The following is a 12,173-nucleotide window of genomic DNA, read 5'->3' as shown; positions in this document are numbered from 1 at the left end:
CCACATATTACATAGACATTAATATGTTTAAAGTGCCTCTGCTTTTCTGCTTAAAGTCTGCTAACAGCAGAGAACTAATGTTGACAAAAAAGAAGGTAAGAAATATGCTGCCACTTGTATGTTGATACAGTTCTTGGATAAATTAAATATTAGATGGGAAACAGTCCTTGGGAAAAGAGATAGTGAAAATATAGCTGGTCTAGGCCACCTTGCCACTGAGCTATATCTGGACATTTTGAAATATGTGACATTGCCATATGGTGTTTAATATTGCTGTAGAATCAAATGATGGCACTTCTGGTCAAATTAACATCCATCCATTGTGAGGTTTCATTTCAAAGCCAGAAGGAGCAAACTGATCAGCAGCATTAGTTGTCAAAAAGAGATGCTTATATAAGAAGCAGAGAGTGGGAATCTGCAATAGTAAATCTAGTGGTCTGTCACACTTACGGTATTGTCAAACAAGAAAGACAAAGTGATAGGAACTGGATAAGATATACTGTAGTACACCATGATGGAAGACAACATGCCACTGACAGATTTCGCCACATGCAACCTTCATTTAGACACAACCCTCCCCCATCCAGCAGGTTGCATCTGAAAGCAGAAATAAAATCATTGCACCCAAACTAATAAAAAAAAAGTAATGACAGTCCTCAACCTTCACACACACATTGCATCCATTTACCATTCTATCATTTAAACTAACATATTTGAGACATCATTTCACATTAAGCAATATTATGGTTTTTTTTTTAAGCCCCTTTTTTATTCTGGCTCAGATCTTGATTTTCACACACATTCAGTTATTTAGCCGCCCGTTCACTGAACGTGTTTTACTCCATAAAAACACTACAGGGAATGAAAATCTATCCTACCAGCCTTAGGTACAATACCAATAGAAGAATTTAACACAGTATGTGATAGTGAATTACAGACACACTCATATAGACATTTGCAAAATGTGTTTTTTTAATTGTTTAAAATCGTGTGCTTGTGTATCTGGACTGAAACTCCAGTCCTACCCACTGCAAAAAGCAACCATCTTGGCCATTTCAAGCAATGTAGAATTCCATTAACTCAGTTGGCTCATACCAGCTATGTTTTTTTCAGACTCTACAGAAAAGCAGTGTTGTACAGTACCTTCTGCAGAATTTGTGCAGCTAATTTGTTTTTGTTTTTATATTCTGTAAAATAACTTTTTCTATAGCACCTATATAGTCAATGTGAATATTATATGATATAGTGTAACTGGCATTTTGTAATAATTCACACATTATAGTATTTATACAGTTTTTGGGGGACTGAGCCAAACAAAATTAAAACTTTTTTTTTTTCTTTTACATATCATTGCCAATGTTTACTCTTAAGAATGCATTAACTGAGGGGAAAAAAAACAAAACAAAACCGGTGGTGGAACTGTAATAGAAGAACTGTTTACTCCAGGGAATGGCCTTGCAGGTTTTTTAATTTTTATGAAAATATATCATTTAAGGCACTCTGTTTTTTACTGCCATCCTGTAGAGAGTCGCTTTCCTTATGCACCAGTTGATGACTTAGTATTGTACAAGACCATCCAGACTCTGTGTAACCTGGGAAGCAAAACTAGGGAGCTGAGATTTACCATGGATGGCTGTTTCCCACCTAGGTTGTATTGTTTAAAATATGAGAGCAGTTGCATTTTTTCAAAAATAAAGCTTCAAAATTAATAAAAATAGCAGACATACAAACTTGCCATTCATAAACTTACAATAAACAGGAGCAGGGTACACCTTAATTTTAATGAGTATGATTTACTAACATCACATATTGTGGTTCAGTACTAGAGTGTTAACATAGTACCTATTTCACAACCCTAACCATGAAGCAAAATGTTTTTGATTCCTATTGCTTTTCTGTAAGAAATTAATGTTTTATTTAAGGAAAAATATGAAGAATAAAATATTTTGTAAGTGATTTAAGACTGTTTAAATGGATTGTTAATGAAACCTTTAAAAAGTTGATTGATACAAATACAATTTTTCTATAATTGAGGTTTATTTTCCTTTGCATATGTATTTAATGAGAGGATAAAATTATTATTTTCTCATTTTGTGTTAGTACATATGTGTTAATGCTGTTTCTTTCTTCCATTTTCTTAGGCTTTTCTTCCGTCGTCACTATCCAATAAACAGCATCACATTTTGTGATCTGGATCCACAAGAGAGGAGGTGAGGATTAAACATTATAAAGAAACTATTAGTTTGACAATTCAATATATAAAGTATTTTTTCTGCCAAAATATGAGTGTCATTGTTTTTATATTTATCTGTTATCTAAGGCTGTATATACGTATCCCTGTGTAAAATGAGTGCTTTTCTAAGGCACAGTACTGAGTTACTTCTAAACTTTTTTTTTCCCAGATGGGCCAAAGTAGACGGAGGCACATCAAAGTAAGGAATTTAAATAACTGTTCAAAACCATTTGTGCTATTCTTAGTTACAGAGGATTTAGTCTGTACTAATGCTAATAATACACAATATATCAGAATTGTGGTAAAATTATTTCTAATTAATATTTATTCTATTTACATGCAAACTTATAGTGAATTTGATAGTTACTGTTGCATCTGATTATTTTCTATGATTATGTTCATTAATTAACAAATTTCTACAACTTTTATTATTTTTTTCTTTTTTATCTATGGAGAATATAATAATTATCACTTTACTTTTATGTTTTGGAAATATATGCTGTACTTTTAGCATAGCCATGAAATATGTAATATAAGTCATTCTATTCACCTCGAGAATTTTCTTCTTGCATCCCGCCTGATGTGAATGTGAATGAAGTGCAGCAGCAGTTGGCAGATTACATTACAAATTTTTAGAACGGTCATACAAACTCCCCGATTATAATGTTTGCCGACTTTAATAACGCAAACCTAACCATCGATCTTCCCAGATACAAACAGCTTGTAGTATGCCCCACCAAGGCCGGGAAGACTTGGGATCACTGCTAATGCGCCATAAGAATGTATATGGGGCTTTACCTTGCGTGTTGCTGGATAATGCTGACCATGTTATGCCACCGTTTCCTACCTACTTATAGACAAAAGCTAAAATTAGCCAAACCAGAAAAGAAATCTATTTGTTCATGGATTGATGTGTCAGTTGAATTATTACAATATTGTCTAGACTGTATAGATTGTAACGTTTTCAAAAATGCTTGTAAAAACAGTGACAAGTTGACTGACACTTTTACTTCTTATATCAGCTTCTGTGAAGAGGTTTGCATTCCCATGAAATCAATTATGATTTATAACAATGGAAAGCCATGGTTCACCAAAGAACTAAGGAATCTCCCTCAGGCGAAAGAAAAGGCACATACAACTGGTGATAAAGATGGTCTAAACAATGCAATCAGATATGCTAAATGGAAGCACAAAAATAAAATGGAGCTTCAGTTCTTGGCAAATAATAGCTCCTCTGTATGGAGAAGCCTTCAGTCTATTACTACTTACAAAAAGACATCTCCCAGTGCTTACTCAGATTCATCCCTCCCTGACAAACATAACAAATGTTATGGCAGATTTGAACAAGGTGCTAAACATCTACAATTACTCTGCACCTCCAGCTCTGAAGTGGTTATAACACCAGCCACGTCTTCGCAAAAGCCTCACCCCTCTTCTCCCTTTTCTATCAAAAAATATGACATCTGGAAGCTGTTTTCAACCCAGAACTGCAAAAAGTCAGCCAGTCCTGATTCTGTCTCACCTGCAACAATCAAACACTGTGCTATGCAACTTGCTCCCCTCTTCACAGACATATTTAACCAGTCTCTTGCGCAGTGTACTGTACCTATTTGCTTTAAATTTCTATTATTGTTCTTGCCGAAAGTGGTAAAATAAGGTGCCCCAATGATTAAAGGAGTATTGCTCTTACATCACTTTTAATAAACATATTTAAGCGACTTGTTCTAACCCATCTGAAGTCTGTTACTGCTACTGTTCTTGGCCCTCTTCAGTTTGTATATCAAGCAAATAGATCTGTGGATGATTCCATCAACATTGGCCTTCATTTTGTGCTGGAGCATCTGGACAGTAAAGGAACTTATGCCAGAATACTGTTTGTTGACTTCATTTCAGCTTTTGACCCCATTGTTCCTGAACTGTTGTTAACTAAACTTCTACAGACTTAATGGATTTAGTTTTCTGAAAAACCGGAAACAATACGTTTGTGTGGGCTCTCACCTCTCTGACTGTCTCCATATTAGCACAGGTGCCTCTCAAGGCTCTGTACTTTTCCTCCTGTTTTAATCCTTGTACACCAATGACTGTAGGTCCACTGATCCTTAAGTTAAAATCATTAAGTTTGCTGATGAAATGACCATTATTGGTCTAATTGCTAATGGCAACGAAATACATTATAGAAAAGAGGTGTCTCGTCTTGGTGTGCTTCCAACAACCTAGTGCTCAATACCTCTAAGACAGTAACAATGGTCATTGACTTTTATGAACAGTAGCTAACGTCTCGCACTAGAAATTAATGATTCTGCAGTCAATATGGTGGAATCCTTCAAATTTTTAGGCACAGCTATCATAAACACTGTCAGCTGGGACCTTAACCTATATCACTAAAAAGGCACAGAAGTGATTGTACTTCTTACGCTTACTTAAGAAATGAAATATTTCCCAGCCAATCCTAGTTCAGTTTTACAAAGCCATAATTGAAAGTGTAATCACATTCTCTATTGTTGTCTGGTTTAGTTCAGCAATGGCACACTCCAAAAATAAATTACAGCGTATTGTGAGGTCTTCTGAGAAAATAATTGGCTGCATCCTTCCATCTGTGGCAGACCTATGTACATCTCGTGTCAATAACCATGTCAAAAGGATTACCACAGACTCATCTCACCCTGCTCATCACATTTTCCATAAACTCCCCTCTGGTAAACTCTTCAAGTAAATTAAAACTAAAATTAACAGACACCTCAGGTTTCTTTCCCAGAGCCATAGCTCTCTCAGACCAGTAACCTAGCCTGACTTTGCATATTTATGCATTCTGTCAGATATGAATATGAATGTGTGTGTGTACAGTATATGTACATGTATGTGTATGCATTTGCGTGCATGTGCATACTCACACTTTCACTTGCACATCATTTACATATCTCCTTTAAAATTGTACTCCTCTGCAAGCTTGAATGAAGTTTTTATTTTTAACTTATGCCATTTATGTTATTTGTGTGTCATATTGTGTTCTGTTATAAGCAGCTCTGAATCTACCAAGTCAAATTCCAGTACTGTACATTAAGTACTAGCAAATAAAAGTGATTCTGATTCTGAAATAGACCTGGTTATGGATTATCCAATATTACATATCACTGATATGTATTTGATACTTTTATTTTTAAGTGGAGTCTAGAGCTATGCTATTTTGACTGATGTAGTCTCTAAAAAATCATAAAATACAAGTTATTTCAGGAAAAATATACCCTTATTCGCAGACAACTGTCTGATTTCAGTTCACTCTAGGGAAAAACATCTCATATTTAGAAAAGCCTTTTGAAGTTGTATTGATTGTATATTTTTGACATTGGGATTGTAATATATTTTTTCTTTCTTTTAAGATTCTTTGGTTTTGTGGCCCGTAAACAAGGAAGCACAACAGATAATGTTAGTCACCTATTTGCTGAGATGGATCCAGAACAACCTGCCACAGCCATAGTCAACTTTGTCTCCAAAGTGATGGGCAGCTCTCAGAAACGATGAGCTCTTCTAAGTAAATGTATTTTCATGAGTCTGAAGTTTTTTTGTTTTGTTTTGTTTTTTCTTGTTTTTTGTCTTTCGTTCCTGTTTTTAAAGCTCTTTGAAGGACTTGGAGTTGATCTGAGATGGAGACAGAGAATGTGCATCATGGGATAGTGGCTGTGGCTATTGTGGTTGTGAGGAATGGTCTTGAATCAAATTGTGATAATGTTGGGGAAGATCTTTAAAAGAAATGTTCAAAGCAAAGTCGACTGAAAAGTATACTGAAATCTAAACAGCTTTTGGAATGATTCATTGAAATGTAAGAACTTTAAACTACCAGCAGAAATGTGGCAAGTGTTTGTTGGATGTTTATTTTTGTGTTTTTTGTTTTTGAGTCTCTTCTTTGGTTGTGAATTTACATGTGAAACAAATGATTGTAAAAATTAGATTAGTCTGCAATTTATTTCACTTTGTTTTTATGTCAAAGAAATATTAGTTGCATCCACTCCTTATACAGAGACAACTCAAGAATTGTATGTTTGGTACATCATCATAAATATGTTTCATTCCAGAATCCTGGATATTTTCTACTTGTCTTTTGTAAAGAGTGGATGATAAAGGGGCTATTATGCACAAATGCTTCCACTGCTTCTGCTGTGGTAGTCTGTATCAGTAGTGGATACAAGTGAAAAAAACGTTCTTTACAATTACTCCTTATTGCATATTTTGATGAAAATCCATGAGATTCATATTAAAAGTCACTCCTAAAGTATGTAGATTTCAGTTAAATGCAGGCCAGTTACAGTGCCTACAGTGACACAGACCATCTGCATCAAGCACTGCTTTGCGGTTTTGGAGAGGACAATGTTCAAATGACTTTCTGCTTCGAACAGACACATACAAACTATCTTAATGCACTCATACATATAAAAAAATGTTCATTTAAACTGCTTTGTCTTTAATGAAATGCACTGAGCCTATGCACATCCTACATGTAAGATTTGATGTATGAAAGGCACACCAAGCAATATGTTTGAATTTATTAAAGGTATTTTTTTTCCTCCTGGACTTAATCAATAGAAGTGAATCTCCACAATAAAAGAAAAAGAAAACAAATTGCATACTGAAAAAAATTATATAATGTCTCCATTATATGTCCTTGTGTTCGGTAGAAGTGTTTGTGACAAATTATGCCACTCCACTTGAAAGTAGTGAACCTCAAATAAACAACTTGATACTGTATAAAGATTTACCTGAGTAACTACAGAATTGTAATATGTATGAAAATATTTTAAAAATCTCATAAATTATTAAATTATTTTTACACCTAAAGTTATATTAAAAAAAAGAAAAAAACACTCTTACCTATTCTTTCTTAAATAAAGCCGTATTCAGTAAGCACAACATTTTCTTATTATCCAAAATGGATGTTTCTGGCATAAACAAATATTTCCATTGATTTACAGTACATCTTGGATGTGTAAAGATGACTGAAGTAATGACAGCAGTGATGTTTTTTCTCCACTAGACTTTTTGACCAGTTGGGCTGTTTCATTATCCATTCACTGTGCCCAGTACTAAACAAAGACTAAAGTATTCTTCATAAAGTATATAATCGGACATCAATATAGTGGAATTTGGCTCTGAAATGAAACTTGCATGAAGTTTTTATGGTAAACTTGAAACCGCATGAAATTAACCATTCCATAGCCATTTTTTCCCCATACCCTCCAATTCTCCTTTTCATTTTGCTATAATTAAAATGATCTCATTTAATGTAAACACACTCTAAAACAGTAAAAAAAAAAAAAAAAACAAAGAGCACATAGCTTATGGAATTTAATGTATGAGTGAATCATGCAAAAACAACAATACTTTTACATTTTATTAATTTTAATCAATGCTAGCTAGTACAGACACTAGGAATACAACATAAGAATTCAGAAATGTTCAGTGATAAATGAAAATCAAATTCAAACACTTTCAGTCTATCTATCTATGCATACAGTACATATAGTAGTGTTTGTTCACAGAAAAAGCCACTTGAATTAGTTACTCTGTCTTCTCAAACACAATCACCAAAATAGCACCAAGATCCTATACAGATTCCTGTCACAGCTCAAGAAATTGTCTTTATTGTTATGTATAAAATATATATTATACTGAAAAGTTAAGTAAGCTAACCAAATATTAAAAAATACAAAAAGTGTCTTTACTAAATATTTATTTTTACCACAGTGCTTTATGTTAACTCATATATACAAAATGTGTATAGTCTACAGAAGATTACCTAGAACATAAGAAATCCCTTTATTTTGGCTAAAATGCAAAATTTACAAATTTTTAACAGCATTTAAAGATATGTATAAGATGTAAAATGTATGTATAACAAAGCCTGTCTTTGTGTTTTGATTGTGTTTCCATATTATTCTTCTTAATTTAGTGAAGTGCAAAAAGACCTGTTAAGGGGGTTACAGAAGATGCATAAATGTGTTCACTTTGAAAAGAGGCCATGTGGTGGGGGGATAGGTGAATATCTGCATTGTAATCCTTGCTTGCAAAGGTAAACTGTGTATGGTTAGCAACACTTGGCATAATAAAAAGCATTTTGAAACAAGTTAGCTTCTGCTAACTTGTTTTTGTGACGGGAGGTCTCATGCACTAGATTTTTCTCTTTTTTTTTCCTTACACAGGTATCGTTTTTATGTGTGTTTTTGTCTACTAAAAATGCAAAAGTTCTATTTTTGACAGAGATTGTTCTGTATTTATTATTCATAAAAACAGCCCTATTAACAATAACTAATAAGTAACAGTGCCAGTTGAATTAAAAAATATGCCAAAGAGCAGCATACTTAGAAAAGTTTGATGCCAAATTTTTGATTTTGTTTCTCATTAAATGTTTTGAAAATGGTGACCCGGTCTTAGAAAGTCCTGTATCATTCTCAGATTGTATAACTGAATTTTTAAGGCTTGTGAAATGTGAGCTGTAGGCTGAATTAAGTACAGTGTTTAATCAGCCAAGGCAACAATAGTAGTAATAATTGAACTAATTCTTCTTCTTCTTCTTCTCCAACATACCATAAAGTCTGAATTTACTAAAATTTGCACTGGGATAGATACTTTACACAGCATTTACAGTACCTCAAACTATACCTCCTCAAAAAGTGGAATGTTTTTATTGATAAAACCTTAGAATGACTTATTAGCCTTACATTTACTGTATTTTCAAAATACAGAGTGAACTCAAATTAGAATGCCCAAAATTTGTCAACTGAAATACACACTTGTGCTATTAAAATGAATGTGTGTATACATAAATTAAAACTCCCATTTTTTTTATTTCTTTTTTTTTTAAATCTCAGCACAATTTTTCATTTCCGGACTGACTAACTGGCATCGCCTTAATTTTTTCAATCACAAGAAATGATTTTTTTTTTCCAGTTTGCACCGCAACCAAAAGCAACATCAGGTACGTTTTGTGTACCAAGATTCCAGTAAGGGACAATGCTAAACAAATGAGTGAGTCAGTTTTTTAAATGGAAATGTTATGTTGGGAAAATGTAACTTTTTACTAGCATACAGTATGTAATAGTAAATAATGTAATAAACAAGGAAAAATGTAAAACTTGGCTAGAGTTCATAAAAATGTAAAGAGTTGTACATTTACCAGAAAAAAAGATATATATAGATATATATATATACAGTATAAACACAAACTGATGCCCTGCCATTAGGACACAACACTGTAAGTTCATACTGCTGTCTTTTCTGCATGACATATTGATGCACTTTAGAATAGAGTTGAGTTTCTTAACCTTTATAGAACTTTGCTTTGCTCTCATCTTCTGTAGCTAGCTGGTGAGGTGACCTATTGTTTTTACTATATATTCTGGAAAAACATGGAAAAATACATTTAAAAAGAGACATAATTTGTATAGCTGGGCAGCCTGCAGTGGCATGACTGTTACATAGTGATATAAGGTCTTATTGCTGAACACAAGTCTATTAGGTGGTAGTGCCTTCGTACTGAGGTGTATTTTTATATCGTATACTTCTGAAAAGAGCCTCTGTGTAAGTTTTCTAAATTGCATTGAATATTATCTTTTCCTACTTAATGTATATACTTCTAGTTTGATTGAGACAATGCATACAGTAATATCATGACTTTCTTACTCTTAAAACCAACACAAAATATCTCCAAAAGACTTGGCAGGCTTGTGAAAAATTATCTTTGTCCTCAAATGCCACAGTTCACTTGATTCAGTATAATTTGTCACTCCTTAGGCACATGGACTTTAAGTTCTTGTATGTTAACCGTGCCACCTAGTGATGGGGTGTACGGCTCCTCACTGCTGATTATCAGCTTGACAGTTCAAGAGGACATTCACAAATGTAACAAGACAAAACCTTTGAGGAAGTCAGGTGGATTAGTAATTTTTTTTTCCCAAAAAGTAGAAACATTATTTCATAAGATAATTTTAAAGTGAAATTATGATCACTTCAGTTATTAAGCAAAAAGATATTTCTGGTTGTTTTTGAAAAACAATCAAGAATGCTGTAACTTTAGCTGATACTTAAAATTTTTTAGAAAGGTTTAGCACATTAATGACTTGCCAAGTTTTTTTTGTTTGTTTAAAAAGGCATCTTCTAAAATATGATTTCTTTTTGTATACTCCAGTTCTCAACACATATATACCCTAAACCATGAAACACTGAAAAGTTTGCCCTTGTTTTCTAAGAAATATCTGATATTTCTGACCTGATTTGAACAAGATGACTTGTAACATACTCATTGTAATGTCATCTTTAACATCAACAACCCTAACCCTAATTTTATTTTGTTATGTTGTAGTCAAAGTTAGCCTTGCCATTGAGCCAGGCTAGCTGGAGAGGAAGCTGGCCTGGCACTTTGCTAAAAGCCTACGCTAAAGTCAGTGAGATGGATTTCCCAATTCACCCACACCATATCACTTGATACTTGTAATTGACCCTTTTACTTAAATGCAACAGAAGGAGAAAATCAGGAAGATTGTAAGGCAGGTTATATTTTTGATATTATACCATTGCTTTAAATTATAAAACCTAAGTAGTTCTTAAGGTGTAGTGTTACAGTTCACACATTTTTTTCTTATAATGTAAATTAACACTTCAGAAGACGTTTGAGATAAAAGTGTTTAGCCTTTCAAGTAATTTTAGGGAAACCAGAGCTCTGTAAAATTTTTGAAAATTTGCAAAGTTACATTTACAATAAATGCTAATTGAATATTTTCTTAGGAGAACATTCAGCATATAAATAAAAGTGGTATTGTTGGTTTGATAATGTTCATGTAATGTAATTCCACACAACATATTTCAATTTCAGTATATTAGTACTGCACCTATACTTAAATTTTGGTAAAAAAACTCATACATATAGTTGAAAATGACAGCTAATTACGAAAAGACAATACGATTTTAAAATTGTAGGTTTGTCCCAGCCCTGGCACTTACAGACCATATTCACGAAACACACTTAGTATTTAATTTTTTGGTATCATTTTAACATAATTTTAACATAACATGAAAAAAACATTTTATCAACTTTAAATCAATTTTAGTAAATTAAACAATCATTCTTCTCAATAGTATTTCAAGTATGCGTAATATAAAAGCTGTATAGGCAGTCTAAGCTAAACTGTGCAACAGTCCATCTACGCCACTAATAATCGTCATTAGAATAAATTCCATTATTAATAAAAGAATTGCCTGCAATCCATTGGAAAATTTCACAACAGGAATGTCAAGTGTTGCCATCCCATAAAAACAATGCTGCCTTGCCAAAGGATTTATTTTCCTTACGATTGTTTTTCCCTATTGTAGACATTTTCTTTACTCTAAACTTGCTGCATTTTAAAATTAATATTATACTGAGTTAATAAAATCATTATACACAAAAATATCTATTTTTTCACACAATCCTTTAGCTCTGTGTGGAGTGGGAGCTAGAGTCCATGCTTATTTATTTCTGTTGCCAGCTCAAATACTCTCCTCTTTCTCCGCGTCCCTCAGCCCTCCTGCTGCTCCTCTAAAATACCCGTTGGTGTACGTTTTTGAATGTTCTGTTATGGCTGTACAGAGGTCTTGTGGATTTTTTCTTTGTCTTGTAATGTATGGCTTTGTTCTTTTTTGAAAAGCAAAACATGGTTTTAAGAAGCAATACAAATCAATTATATTAAAGAACAATATATCATTGCTTGAAATGTGTATTCAATGTGTCATTTTTTCAGTCTACCTTTGTTAGATCATCATTTTCAAGTACAAAATGACAAAAATGTCAAATTTAGCGTATGGGAAAGTTCAGTCTGTCTAATTCTTATCCTTATGAATATTCTAATGATAACAGCACCAAATATACTCTCATATTTCTTGTCAGTTACCAATAACCCAACAGTTTTTCGCACAT

At 33.2% G+C, this 12,173-nt stretch overlaps 1 protein-coding gene across 7 annotated transcripts in view; it reads left to right on the top strand.

Annotated features, from left to right (window-relative positions):
• The window catches only part of tns1b (tensin 1b), a 793,111-nt gene extending 781,141 nt beyond the window's left edge, over nt 1-11,970 (top strand). For all 7 annotated transcript variants that reach the window (XM_051930510.1, XM_051930508.1, XM_028807574.2 and 4 more), the window contains 3 exons: nt 2,142-2,210; nt 2,403-2,432; nt 5,611-11,970. In XM_051930510.1, coding sequence (XP_051786470.1) covers nt 2,142-2,210; nt 2,403-2,432; nt 5,611-5,752 — 241 coding nt within the window. In that variant the 3' untranslated portion in view covers nt 5,753-11,970. The remainder of the gene's footprint in view (nt 1-2,141; nt 2,211-2,402; nt 2,433-5,610) is intronic.
• Nucleotides 11,971-12,173: the final 203 nt, after the last annotated feature.

This window comes from Erpetoichthys calabaricus, chromosome 8, assembly GCF_900747795.2.
Source record: "Erpetoichthys calabaricus chromosome 8, fErpCal1.3, whole genome shotgun sequence".
Lineage (NCBI taxonomy): Eukaryota > Metazoa > Chordata > Cladistia > Polypteriformes > Polypteridae > Erpetoichthys > Erpetoichthys calabaricus.
Note: the sequence above shows the minus strand (reverse complement) of the source record. Positions and strands in the feature narration are given on the sequence as shown.